The following is a 14357-nucleotide window of genomic DNA, read 5'->3' on the forward strand; positions in this document are numbered from 1 at the left end:
CTCCTGTGAAGTGCATCTCCTTTCCCTTGCGTGCCTGTGCAGTGCCAGCTTTGGCCCCTCGCTCCCCCAGGCTGGGAGAGGGCTGTTGAGCCACAGGGTCTGGCGACGTCCCACGGGGGATTCCACCTGCCCGCCTCTCTTTCAGGAAGACCTCTAGCCGGCGCAGCATCTGCTTGGGGTTCTTTTTGGCAAACAGCTCCACCTCTGAGGGTTACGAAACACAGAAAATGTGAGATTTGCGGAGGAATGGTAATCTGTTTTTTCCAGTGTGGAATTCAATGGATAGACCCCTAACTTAGACTAAAGGAAGACCCTTGACATTTTGGGAAATCCCTTATTTGCTTGGATGTTGAGTGTTGCTTTCAAACAGTGAAACCAATCACATATTTGTCTCTAAATATGAAGCCAAAAGCTGCAGCTTAGGTAAGAGGAAAATACCTATCAAGGGTGTGTGAAACAGTTCACTAACCAATTATTGAAAAAGTTCAACAATCTCATTTGTGTTAAGGATATGAATTATCCCATCACAGGTTGCCATTTGACAAAAGGCTTTGTACCAGGCTGGCCTTGGACCTGTAGTTTTTTCTTTTACTTTGCCCTTTGAGGCAGATAAATTTTCTGATGTTTCCAGTCTTTGTGCCAATTGGCTTCTGACTGTAGCATCACAAGTAAGAGGTAGCATTAGCGTGATTATAAGCACAACCTTTTAGAACAAAGCCAGAGTCAGCGATGGTCTTCTGCTGGGTCTTCCACAGTTGATAAAGGTGCAGATACGTGGCAACGTAGAACTCATTCAGCACGCCGACCACTTGCTGACGACGATTACACTCCCTGGTATGAACAAAACACAAAGGGTGTCGTGACAAACACACTTCTGAAGATGGGATAATTAAAAAAAAAACAAATATGAGTCTCACTTGGACAAGGCCTCCTCTCTGAGTACTTGCAGAGCGATGCGGGTCATGTTGATTGACATCACACTGAATGGAAAGTTCTAAAACAGACAAAAACACAAGGAATTATTGCTAAAGCAGTAAGGGACAATCATTAAATCAAATGAACACATTTTCCCACTTTGGCTTGAACAAGTTGCCTTGTGAGAGTAAATTTTACTGCCAGGTAATACCTGTGTCGGGTGTTGTGATAATTTGTAGATCTCTCTAGCCAAGGGTAGAGTCTCTGGGTCCATCACAAAATATAGAGTATGCATCAGTCCCAGGAATCCAGTGCCACGTAGGTCAGTGGCAGGGTCTGTACCTGCAATACAGAAAGTAAATAAAGGCAAAGCAGCATGATGTTAGCACAGGAGTGATGTCATATTATTAATTATGAATTGAGAACTACCTTTTTACAACAAAATAGAGAGTGTCCTACCCTGAAAGCCAATGTTTTCCCAGTGTACGCCATACCGTGGACAGTCCAACTTGCTGCCAATCAGCTTCTTATAAATGGTCTGGAGGACACGCATGTGGACCGTTTGGCTGTTGTCAACAGGGCCTATGTAAAGAAAAGTAAAACACACATGTGCAAAAGACCTAATTTTTGTTTTTGGAAACACTTAAGGAGTTTTAACAACTTGTGTGATGTTTAGACCAAACAGACCCTTCTAACACACTCACACTGTGCAATGGCAAAGACGAGATCTCTCTCCTCCAGGAGCTCCCTGTGAAGTCGCGGCGGTCCAAAGAGGAAGTGTGTGATCGCGGCCAGACCAGTCCTGCGAATGGTTGGCTGGATGTTCTTCTGCAGGTGGAGATTGAGGAAAAATTTAAAAAGTATACCCATCAAAACAATTTGTTTTCAAATGCATTATCATTCTCATACTTTAAATTTCTTTATTTACTACACTAAAAACTAGCGATTTTTATAAATAAGACCTCATTCAGATTTCCTCTGTTTGTCATTCTACTTTCTTTGCAGTTTTGTTTTTAGCATTCCTTACCAGCAAATCCCCAAGGTCTGTGGTCTGAAAGTACTGCAGGGCTTCATTGAAGGAGATAAGTGGGGTTGGGTTTAAGTCCTCAGTGAGAGCTGGGAGATCAATATTAGAGTTATATTATTATACTATCAACTAACAGACCAAAAATCAGCAAAGTCATTATCATTCTCCTACAAACAGTAAGATTTAGCTGACCTGGCTGGGTGTGCTCTAGAGCCTCCCACTCCTGTCTGGCCTTTTCCAACTCCACATTTTCCTTATCATCTGTAAAGAAAATAACAAAGTTGAGGAAAGAAAACCTGCTAATTCAACAAACAGCTTCACAGCTTTAACTTGGCACTCCAACAGGGCGAGCTATTTTGCTATGGTGACGTCCACCCAGTCAATCCCCTGCCATGAATCCTTCTTGTCTAACAGACCTGCACCCTCCAGGGTGCCTCCTGTGCTTCCCACAACCAGGCAACCTTAACTCCTGGGTCAGGTGTTACCTGCAATAATTGCTCTGTATCTAGGGGAGAGAGACACAGACACACAGACACACACACAGACACAGACGAGAAGACAATGTGAGACAAAAATCAAGGTTGGTCATGTTACCTTCAGGCTTGGGCTGGTCTCCAGCTGCCAGGGTTTGCAGAAGACCATTCTGTTTTAATGCTGAAATCTGGAAAATAAAATATTTGGAGACATTAAATTCAAGGAAGTGGTGTGCTGTTTGAAGTGAGACAGTAAGAATAGGCTTTAATTACCGGCAGAGATCTGAGTGGTGCGCTGCCATTGGTGTGGTCTTTGACATTATGACCAATAACCAGTCCATTCATGATCTATAAAGCAAAAAACAAACAAACAAAAAAACAACAATATGTAGATTTTTTAAAAGGACACACAAGCAAAATCTAGTGAGAATGAATCAATGAGAAGTGATGTTTAAGTGTACTCACAGGCTTATGATTGGAGTGTCCATTGGTTATCTCCTCTAATGGTTTACATTCACGAGACAAACCATTCAGACCCTAACAGCAGAGCAGCAGCAGCAGCAGCACAGAACAGGTGCATCAGAAAAACACAACGTAAAAACAGTGCAGCATTCACCCCCTCCATGACAGAGCAACACGTTATTACTGCAGGCCATATGCAATTCCTGAAAACTAATACACATATGATAAATTTTTTTTTTTTTTTTTTTACAGTGAAATATTTAATATAACAGGCCAAATTAAATAACAGTTCCTTTTAAAAGTGGCCCGCTTGGAAACATGCCACTTTTACGGGGATGCTTCTTGTGTGTGGCACACTTATGCTTAAAAACTATGAAAGTAATTTAAGGGTGCACATCCACTGGGGAAAATGGTCATAACCTGACTTATGTTGCACCGAAATTGCAAACACACTTACTGATCCAACTGTTTACAAATGAAACTGTACACAAGGACAGCAAAGAGGCCAGGGAGCTAGAGGTAATGTTTTGGCTAGGAAACCAAGCTGGGGATAAAGGAAATGCGCTGTCAGCTGCCACTGATAACAGAACAGTTGATCTTAGACCTTAGGTTAAACACATAAGACATAAGGACTTAAACAAAGCACATCATGTGACATTAAACAAAAGTGCAGGGCAGGAAGGGAAAAATGATCCCTCTGAGGACAATAAAAATCTCCGTAGCAACAACGGTCAGATGGCCGTACTTCTGTTTTGTTGACCAACACGGCAGGTGCTGCTTTCGGTTTTAATGGTTTTAAGTTCCTGTAAATCTAAACACTGGAATGAGATTAAAACAAAGGTCAAATAAGGTTACCTCAATGCGGGAGGCAACATCAATGTCTTCTTCCATTGCATGTGAGAGCGTTGTCTGCTGAACTTGTTTCTGATCCTGGCCTCTAAAGACTTCTGAAGTCATAAACTGAGATTGGCTGATGAGTTGATGCGAGGGCCACCATAGCTTCAGCTGCACACACTTGTAGCTACTGCAAGTATCTATACGTTTATCATTTTCTCCTCATATATGTAGACAACACGACATCCACAGTCACCGGGTCGATTTTAGAAAGTTGTCGCCGGCAGGAAAAAAAAGTGTTGTGTGAACATCATATTCGCTCAAGAGCAATAGTTGTGTGGTTTTCGATGCCAGTCTAACAGGAATGCACAGATATCAGTCCACGAGAGTTGACTGGAGGAAATGACTACCCATCAATACACAAGTTGCCTGGAAACCCGCCTCTATTCTCTCCACCACTGACCAGCCCTGCTCTCTTTAGCCCCTCCAGAGGTGCCCGAAAGCTGAATAATGACATTCCTGTTCAGGGCTGGGCTCTCCCTGTCCGAGACACTTCATCACTTTGGCACTTGAGATAAATCCAGAGTATCCCAGGCAGTATTCACAAGCACCGAAGCAGCACTACGTCTCTGGCCTCATGTGAAATGGCATCAAACATCCGAACTCCAGCTGTGCAACGAGATGTGGGGTCATGAAGAGCTGTTGTATGGCAGGAGACACTGTGTGAAAGGCAGTGGTTTAAAAGTGCAAAGTTAATAAATGGCTCCACAAAAGTAACAGAAAAACCAACCAACAGTCGACAAAGACACAGAATTATGGGTTCTTCACAGCACATGTTTGGCTCATCATATCAAAAACAATAAAACAAGCAAGGGTGAGGACAAAATTGAAAATGCCTCACTTTCATCACGTATCCTTTAAGTCACAATACATTACAACACCTGGAACAAAAATCTTATGCGTTTACCTGTTAGGATGGGAAAGTGAAAAAAAAAATGGCTGTGAAAAAAAAAAACATCTAATACCTGAACTGAAGACCCTGTTTCTCCCACTGTTGTCTCTGTATGGGAGGGTCAGAGTATATTGCGTGGTGTAAAATAAATATCTCCTCCCAAGCACTGGTTTTCATACTTATATCTCAAGAACATTTTCAATGCATGACTTTAACTAGTCAGCAATTTTTCTTTCTTTCTTTCTCTTTCTTTCTTTACAGCGCAATATTGCTACTTTTACTAAAGCAAAAGCTCTGCATACTTTCTCATCCGTTTAAAAAAAATAAAAAAATCACAGCAATTTTAAAATAAAAGGATAGCACTACAGAAAGCAAGCACACAGCCGCGACAAAAACAAAACAAAAAACTAGCGAATAAGTTCAGCTTAGTGAGGTGACAGCTGCCTACAGTAACGCTCCGCCGCTCTGACAGCTACCATTATCTGTAGCAACCGAAAAGCTAGCATTATGTCAGCTAGCAACCCCGCAGGCACAAAGACGCAGCTACAGCGTCACCTCAAACGGAGAATGCCACGGCGCATATACTACATGCAAGCCCGCCGAGATTTACGGCAAACACCACAACATTTTAATTGGTATATAAAAAAAATCACCTGCATTAAAGGACTCTAGTCCTAGTTAGGTTTTGACACATGAAAAGCCAGCTGCCAGGCTAACTAACGGGCTAGCTGTAGCTCTGCTGAACTGTAACAGGGATGGAGGGGGGGTCTGTCCCCAAATCCAACAGCAACACGCGAATAAATCTGCTTTTGTCTCCAAATTCCGGCAAATGCAGCAGAAACATTGCGTCCCGCGGCCTGTGCGAAAATATTACGTGATATGAAGCATTTTAAAAGTACCTCAGTTTATGATTGTTTCTCCCTCCAATCTCAGCTTCCCTTCCCCCGTCCAGTGGCCACGGTAATTTCGAGTGCATCTTGGGAATTGTGGTTTCCTGTCCGACTCTATTTTCATTACGTCATCGCATTCTCCAGCTCAGGTATACAGGAGCTGTGGGAGATCGAGACGCCTACCGTTACCTTTGATTCTCGCTCCTTTTTCTTGCTCAATACGTGGTAAAAAAAAAAAAAAAAATGTATTCCGAAAAGAAATAAAAAGAAAAACAGTAAAAAATAAAATAAGGTTCTGAAAAATTCTAATTTAATTTTGACTTGGCACTTTCTTCCTTTCTATAAGCTAAAAGAATGCGCCTAAAATTCAGACTTCAATTCAGACCAGACGAGGGCACACAGATGGAAATGGGTTTGAAAAAAAAAATCAAGGCTGTCAGTGCCAAGGAGATAGGTTTTTTTTTTCTTTTTTTTTAGTCTTCCTGGTTACACAGCTTATCTGCACTGGATAATTTCCTTTTTCCTATCCAAGAATCCAAGAATTTTTTCGCTTTAATGAAAGACTATCTCTAAATGGCTACTTACTCTAGCATTGTGAGCAATTTACTGTTTTCAAACAGATGTCAGTCATTACCCCTGGAACATCCTTTGGTATGCGTTAAACAAGCTGCACTTGGGGATGCTATGCTTTAAAAATTTAAGTGCATGCAGTTATATGCAACCAAACTGGTTGCATATAACTGCAACAAATTTCTCATAAAGCCCTATGGGGGAATTGGAAAATGGCTCCCATTTGACCTCACACTCTAGACTAAGGCTTTAGTGGCATGACATAACTGCATCATCCCGAGTAGCACAGGTTAATATATTTATTATTAGAAATGGAAAGTCAGACCTATACTCTGCAATTAAACTAATCCCGGTCCCTGCTATCTGCCCTGCCAAGAAAACGAGCAGTTACAAAACATTTTGGATCAACTAAAACTACACAGAATAGGCAAAATGTTACACAACTGGCAGTAATGGAGGAGAGATTTCCTGTTTGGGCTGAAATCCACTGTTACTTGATCTTGGGGAATGTGCTGCTGGCTCGCACAGGACTGCTAGCTGCTGGACTCCTTACATTTCGGAGTGGCCAAACACCTGCTCGTTCTGGCAAACGCTCAGCCTGAAAACTCATCAAGGGATAGGAAGACATTTTTCATGAGCTACATTCATCACGGGTTTAAAAAGAGCCTCTAAATCCATCCATTGCCTCCCCGTCAAAGAGGAATAATTCTTATCATTATTGCTGTGCTATTTCAAAGATGAGTTTTAGTATGTTGAGCTTGGTGTTTTACTTGTGTGTGTTTTTTTCCATCACTGGGATTTGAATTTCTGTCATTTTGTAAAAATCTCTGTGATCAAATAAAAAGTCAAGCAAATGGCACTTAAAGCGTTTAATGTGATCTGGTTTCTTTTCCCAACAGAAAAGAGCAGAGAAATCATTCATCAACAGCATTAAAAAAAGCACAAAAACACACACACTAATGATGCTGCTGTCATTTATTCAACACCGCTTTATGTTACAATAGCTCATAGCCAAATACATCTGCACAATATCAATAAATAAAACAATGAAATAAAAGTGCAATTTCGCAGCAGAGGCAATAAATGACTGTTTTCTGCCAAAGTGGGATGATGATGATGTATGAATATGTCAGAAAGCATACACTGACTTTTGCAGAAGATCTTACCAGGAGGGGGAGTGGTTGAGGCCAGTGAAATTGTGACATGATTATTATTTTTCTATTTCCTTTTACAGTTTTAAATTGTTTTAATATTCATCTTTTACATGCTTGCTGATGGGCACCTGAATCAGACTTTAAACATTCTGTTCAAGGGGAAATAACTAAATCGTGTTTTCCCAAAAGAGAATTCCAATCTGTGTGACTTTTCAAATTTAACAGATAAATTCTCATTCTCCAAGCTTGGCCTGATCAAATTTAGAAAAGAAAACAACAAGGAGTGAACAACACCGGAGCCAAAATCCACTAACTGGAGAAGTGGAGATTTTAATCTTTGCATGTGTTACATTTCACTTCATAATCGGATTTGGACCATAAGCTTCTTGTTAAGTTCAGTTGCTGTTGTTAGCAGTCAAATGGCTCTTCAGTTAAGATAGCTGTGGCACATCCAATGTTGTATAGCCTGTATATTAATATTAAGATTAATCTAACAAGCAAAAGATCCTGGGAAGAGGCACAAATCCCCTGGGGCTTGTGGAAAACACAAGCCCCAATGAACAGGGAAACTCTTCCAAATCAAACATACAGTTTGTGTGTCAGTTTCCTGCTGTGGTGACCCTTTGTGAATAAGGCACAAGCTAAAAGTAGCTTATAGCCTCTTGATCATGCTTAGGTGCCTAAACCTGCACGCCAGCAGGAGGTGACTTCAGTGGTTCCAAACTGAGGCTCAAAAGTCAAGTCACTTTGAATATTTTCAACGTTTTCATTTGAATTTCATTTGAATGTTATGCTCTCATTTTGGTATTATTGGGTCTTCAAGAAAGCATGATGTTAACAGTTAAAATATGAGAACTGATATGTTACTACCTTGCAGATGCGCCTGGTGTCCTCAGTCTGATTGATGATCTGATGATTCATTTTGTGATTAGAACTCTTAAAGGTGTTATTATGTGCTCTAAAAGCCCCACAATTTTATTATATGACTGTCACCTGCCTTTAATCAGTAGCATTAGATTTACAGGGCACTTGTTTGAGACTGAATCTCTTTAAAACACCCAAACAGGGACCCGAGACACTAAAAGCCAAAGGCGACGATTCCTAACCTGGTTAAAAACAATGAAAGCACACAGTCTGTAAGACTGGTGTTAGGGACAATCATGGCAGATTTTCTATTATTTAGGGAAAGAAAAACACACATTTACCGACTGCAGCAGTTTAAGCAGATAAATATGAGTTTTTTTTTTTTTTTTAAATGAGCAGAGGCTACTCTTCTGCCACATCTCTGGTGCCAAAGCTCAATAGACATCCAGTGTCACCAGGCAGGAGACATCTCCACAGAAACATTGTTAGCCATCCTTTGCCTGAGGTGGCTGGCAAAGTCCACCTGCGTCTGAGCGAGCACTTTGTTTATGATTGTCTTTGGGATCCAGCCCTGCCAATGACAGAGACAAAACCACTGTCAATTTGAATCGAATCACGCTTTTACACAAATCTAATACCAGTGAAAGGGAAGATGCAAACTTGATCATTCATACCTTTAGATCTATACTTAGTAACCAGGTGAATTTGGTCTTATTTGGGTCTTCAGCGCAGGGCTTCATAACTATGCAGGTTGGCCCGTTTTCCGCTCTGAGAAATGTAATGATTAACAGACAGTGTCAGTTTAAAATAATCTGCACGCAAACGGTCTGTGCATCCATAAAGTAATGCCCCGGATTGATGGCTTCCCATCGCTTACCTGACAACACCCCTCTGCTCAGGCATTTTTGGGTGCTGAGTGGACATTCCTGCCAGGAAGCAGGTGGAGCCTCGCCGCTTGGCACATCGGACACTGACAAAGTCCCTGGGTCCCACCACATTGCCGGGGGTCTCTGCGGATACCTCGTGGGTGATCATCGTGTCCTGGCCGATCTTTTGGAGAATCTGGAGAATCCCGAAGTAAAGCATCATTAATTAACATTTCTGTATATATTTGTGTAACATGTTGTAAGTGTACGCTTTTAAAATAGCAGAATAAAAAAAAGTAATAACTATTAATTTTTCAACTTTCTTACTTTGACTTCTTTCACATTTGGGTTCCACTCCCCCATTTGCTCCATATTTCCAACTAGCTCTTTGTAAAGATCATCAGGATGTTGCTCCAGCATCACTTCTAGCTTGAACACCTTCCCGACATCAGGTAGCACTTTGCTCAGGACCTTGTCTCCATTCGCCTGCAGAAGAGAGGGAATGGGGACGAGAAGTGTTAAAATGCGAAGTTTCATAGCGGAGCTAATACAAAAACACTTGACTTTGATGCCAACAATGTATGCACGCACAGCAACAGTTTCAGTGGTCCAGCCGTCCTGCTCACTGAGGATGCTGATGGCCTTTTGCAGTGCATCTTCACCTTGTTTCAAATAAGACATCTCCTCCTCATTGTAACCCTCTTCTTCAATCTGAGAACCTTAAAACCAAGTTGCAATTATCTAAATCATACCTGTTTATGTCTTATTCTATAATTAAAAAAATCTGATCATGCATGGCTTTTTCTTTTTGCATTACAGTGACTGAAACAATCACAACAACTCACTGAGAAGAGAACTTCGACGGCGGACTTGGCTGATCCAGTTACTGGGGCCTGGACCTGCCAGCGTGTTCAGCTCATGATGAATGGCCACCATGGCATTCTTCCTCAAACCTGGAAAGCACAGACAGAAAATACTCCGTCACTGTACCAGAACTTCCAGAAAGATTATCAAACAACATCTGTCTTCATTTTTTCTTTACTCATCAGGTCGGCATGTAGACTGCAACTTGGAATTTGTGGATGAATTTGTGGATTCATTCACTCACCTGTCATATTCCTCATGTGCCGATAGGAGATGCCAGCACACAGTTTAAAAGTAGCGGGCAGCATTTTCAGTTTCGAAGAGCGCTGAGAAAAAACTGTATAAAGGCAAGAAGATCGCAGAGGTTCAAACTCTCTCTGAGCTGTGACTGTTCTAAATGGCTGGCTCCTGGGTCCATATATATAGGAGCACTGCCCACAAGGCCGCCTTGCTATCACCGTGTAGATAAACACACACACATTTCACTGTACCAACGGCCATGTCACCAAGGTTGCATCGTGCACGCAACAAGAATGCCCCACACTCTCACAAACACTCTGTGGGATTGCGTCCAGCGTCCAGGCCTCCTCCTCACTCACTTACACAGACGCAAACATTCGTATATCAGTGGGTGACACTGGGAGAAACAACTTTTCGTCAGTAATGAAAGCACCCAAAAGAGAGGTCAGTGCGAGAGACCCTGAGTGACGCATGCATCCCTTCATGGCCCATTACATGCTAAACACTCTCTGGAATTTGAGGGGAAAAATTTTCCATTCAGTTTGGCTTGTTTCTTCTCCCAGTATGACTGATCCCTAAATGGTACTTGGAAATATAACTGAGTGAAATGATCAGACATTAACTTTAATGCTGTACTTGGAGACTTTGGGCTTCCTTTAACAACAAAAACAGCAAAATGTGTTTGAAGATGGCTTTAAATGGACAATGTTCGTAAGACATCTGCTGTAAATACAGTGGTTTTGCTCGTGTTTGAAGACTCAGAGACATTAACTGCAAAGGTTTGAGCTATGGATAAATAGGGTGGATTTTCATAAACTATGTCAGTGGCTATTGCTGAGAATCTTTTAAAGGTTTTTAGGATTTATCTTTGCATATTTTTTCTACAGAAAATGTTTATCCCACATTAAGCTAAGTCACCATGTGGGGCAGCATTGTTCCTTATCAGTGAGCAAATAAAGGAAGATGCACAGGCCACAGCCCTGTGTTTCTTCACACTCTACATTACATATTAAATAATTTCCCTTTGGGAATTTTTATTTAGGTCAGGGCAAAAGGTTTAAAAAAAACAACTTTTAAGAAAAAAAATGGTTGATTTTGCTTGTAAAAAGCAAGCGTTAAAAGCACATTTATGCACTGAGCTGTAGTTATCCGGAGCAAAAAGTAACCCTGAGGTCAAAGAAAGTACGTAACTGTGGGTGATTCTGCCAAAAATGCATATTCTGAGTGTTTTGACTGTGAAGAAACAGAGAAAGAGTCAAAATGTTCTGTTTTGTTCAAGTGCAAACTGACAGGAGGTATGAATAACAATTTGCTGCTGAGAACTGAACATCCTTAACCTCCTAAGACCCGAACTCTTCCACGGCATGCATTTTTAATTTCTCTTTGATATTTGGGTATATTGGGGCCCAAAGAATGTAAAAACAAAGAATTACCAGATTTTTTTTTTTTTTTAACTTTATTTTTGTTAAAAAAAAAAAAATAAGAGCCACATATGAGGATATTTGTTTAAAATTTTGATAGAACAGTGGCAGTATAATGTCCTAATAAGTGGATATCAGGCCCATGTAGAGCAAAATTGAGTATTTTAGTCTAAATAACCCAAAATGTGATGTTCACATATGTGGACGCCAGGTCCTAGGAGGTTAAACATCTTTTTGACATTTACAGTATTTACCACGGCCGATATTCTGACAACTGCTCATACAAAACACACGTACAGAAGCGTTCCTTATAGTAGGAAAACTGACTTTGTATAACATGCTTTAGGATTAAACAAAAATAAGAGAGTAATAAAATTTTGAATACAAGCAACCAAACTTCACTATGAATCTTTTGCCGCCTGCCCATTACATCACACTTTTCTTGAAAGTTCTTCCTGAAGGCTTGGTTAATCATCAGATGCTGCACCACCATCTGTGAAAAACATATTTTTCCAAGCTGCTCACATGTTTTGTGAACCTTGCTTGCTTCTTCCAAGAAAAACCCTGGCTATCTAACAGAAATATTGCCTCAGTGGGCCGCACGTCAAGCACGTGCTCAGAGTCACGGGAACAGAAAGCTGTCAAGTGAGTTGCAGGTCATCTGATTAGTGAACAGGAATGCATGCAGAAAAAACCCCCTAAACCCCCCCCCATCGAATACATAAATTACCAAAAAAGAGCGATCGCCTTAACCTACAACCTCATGTCCCTCTGGCTCGATGACAGAAATCATCTATCAGTCCCTTTGGCCTTCTGCAGGGTGACTTCTTTCATTTGCCATGGGAACACACACTCCTGGTGTCTTAACCATTTCTGAGCCACAGTGGACACAGTGTAGATTCTAGGCTGGTAAAGGTTAAGGGGTCAAACTCTATGTCTTAAAAGAAGGTACATTTCTGTAAATGCTCTAGCTTGTGATCCTGGAACAGGGAGTCATTACTAACTGATGATATGTAATGCATTTTTAACATATCGGCTTAATATCCTCAACATTTGTTTGACTTGACACTAGGACAATTTTTTCTTCCTTTTCTTAAACTTTCATATCATATGGATTGCATACTTCTGCATAAATAAAGGTATGTGAGATACATAAAAGGCTATGTGAAAAGATATTGTGCTCATTACTCAACCTCCAGCATGAAATTTCTGTTTTCGTGAATTCATAATACTGAATATAATCAGGACCAAAGTGGTGAATAACATAAATATGTGACATACTTACACTGGATGTACAGTTATTCCACTAATAGTCATGGAAAAAAGTTTTCATAGAACATTGTTTATCATTATTACAATAATGCAGGCTTGCTTTTATAGTTTAATCTCTTTATGCTATTTTAACTTGAATTTTGTTCTTCAAAAGTGTCATATAAATAAACCTTACTTACTCAGTGCTTCTATAGGAATTAAGAGTGAAAGTAACAGCCAGGTGCTGCAAATCAATAAACTTGATTAGCTGGGTATCACAAAGTATGTCACAAGGTTACATCTAAGACTCTGCAGTCCTGAGTCAGCATGTTAAAAATTAAAGTTTATTATGGTACAATTAGAGAAAGATTAAACAAGTATGCTTTTGTTTTGTTTTTTCAGAGGGAAGAACACCGTAGCACATCTTAGATTTGTAAAGCTGCATCTGAACAAACCACAAAACGTCTGAAACAATGCTCTTTGGACAGATTAGATCACACAGTATGTCAGCATAAACACCTTATACCAGCTGTCAAGCACAGTGGTGGAGGGGTGATGATTTGGGTTTGTTTTGCAGCCACAGACCCTTGCGCACTCAGTGACCTTGCAGTCATTGAGTTGTTCATGAACTTGACTTTATACCAAAATATTCTGAAGTCAGATGTGAGGCCATCCATCCAGTGCCTTCAACACTATTCTTCCCTCGGTTCTGAAGGACAAGCTGGAGAACTCTGGAGTGGACCATCACCTCACTACCTGGATTTTGGACTACCTCACCGACCGACCACAGTATGTGAGGACTCAGGGCTGTGTGTCGGACAGGGTCGTCTGCAGTACGGGGGCCCCACAGGGAACGGTTCTGGCTCTGTTCCTCTTCACCATCTACACTGCAGACTTCTCCCACAACTCCACCCAGTGCTTCCTGCAGAAGTTCTCTGATGACTCTGCAATAGTCGGCCTCATCACTGATGGGGACGACAAGGAGTACAGAGGACTGACTCAGGACTTTGTGGACTGGTGCCAGCTGAACTACCTCCAGATCAATGCCAGTAAAACCAAGGAGCTGGTGGTAGACTTCCGCAGGCACAAACATCCTCCACTGCAACCACTGAACATCCAAGGTATGGACATCGAGGCTGTGGACAGCTACAGGTACCTTGGTGTTCATCTGAACAACAAACTGGACTGGACTCATAATTCAGACGCCCTCTACAGGAAAGGGCAGAGCAGGCTGTACCTGCTGCGGAGACTTAGGTCGTTTGGAGTGGAGGGCCCACTCCTGAAGACCTTCTATGACTCTGTGGTGGCCTCAGCCATCTTTTACGGTGTGGTCTGCTGGGGCGGCAGCATCTCTGCCGGGGACAGGAAGAGACTGAACAGGCTGATCCGAAGGGCCAGCTCTGTTCTGGGATGCCCTCTGGACCCAGTGGAGGTGGTGAGTGACAGGAGAATGGTGGCTAAGCTGTCATCCCTGTTGGACAACATCTCCCACCCCATGCATGAGACTGTGACAGCACTGAGCAGCTCCTTCAGTGGGAGACTGCGGCACCCACGGTGTGGGACGGAGAGATTTC

At 41.6% G+C, this 14357-nt stretch overlaps 2 protein-coding genes across 3 annotated transcripts in view; both read right to left on the reverse strand.

Annotated features, from left to right (window-relative positions):
• Window positions 1–6348, reverse strand: part of elmod3 (ELMO/CED-12 domain containing 3) — a 7007-nt gene extending 659 nt beyond the window's left edge. The window contains exons 1-14 of one of the 2 annotated variants that reach the window (XM_005473140.4): window positions 6139–6348; window positions 5563–5713; window positions 3733–4430; window positions 2881–2952; window positions 2689–2763; window positions 2537–2603; window positions 2135–2203; window positions 1943–2031; window positions 1620–1743; window positions 1375–1497; window positions 1127–1257; window positions 918–994; window positions 704–831; window positions 1–204 (exon numbers count right to left, since the gene is read on the reverse strand). The exon at window positions 1–204 is cut by the window's left edge and continues 659 nt beyond it. In XM_005473140.4, coding sequence (XP_005473197.1) covers window positions 1–204; window positions 704–831; window positions 918–994; window positions 1127–1257; window positions 1375–1497; window positions 1620–1743; window positions 1943–2031; window positions 2135–2203; window positions 2537–2603; window positions 2689–2763; window positions 2881–2952; window positions 3733–3834 — 1261 coding nt within the window. In that variant the 5' untranslated portion in view covers window positions 3835–4430; window positions 5563–5713; window positions 6139–6348. Of the gene's footprint in view, window positions 205–703; window positions 832–917; window positions 995–1126; window positions 1258–1374; window positions 1498–1619; window positions 1744–1942; window positions 2032–2134; window positions 2204–2536; window positions 2604–2688; window positions 2764–2880; window positions 2953–3732; window positions 4431–5316; window positions 5536–5562; window positions 5714–6138 lie in introns of those variants that run through there. The other variant, XM_003445606.5, reaches the window with a different exon arrangement.
• A 732-nt stretch (window positions 6349–7080) lies between these two features.
• Window positions 7081–10272, reverse strand: star (steroidogenic acute regulatory protein). The gene is made up of 7 exons (XM_003445605.5): window positions 10116–10272; window positions 9853–9960; window positions 9599–9726; window positions 9335–9493; window positions 9019–9203; window positions 8816–8909; window positions 7081–8712 (listed from the first exon to the last, which is right to left on the reverse strand). Exons 1-7 carry the CDS (start codon window positions 10177–10179, stop codon window positions 8593–8595), a joined length of 858 nt encoding a protein of 285 aa, XP_003445653.1. The 5' UTR covers window positions 10180–10272; the 3' UTR covers window positions 7081–8592.
• Window positions 10273–14357: the final 4085 nt, after the last annotated feature.

Source organism: Oreochromis niloticus, linkage group LG12 (genome assembly GCF_001858045.2).
Source record: "Oreochromis niloticus isolate F11D_XX linkage group LG12, O_niloticus_UMD_NMBU, whole genome shotgun sequence".
Lineage (NCBI taxonomy): Eukaryota > Metazoa > Chordata > Actinopteri > Cichliformes > Cichlidae > Oreochromis > Oreochromis niloticus.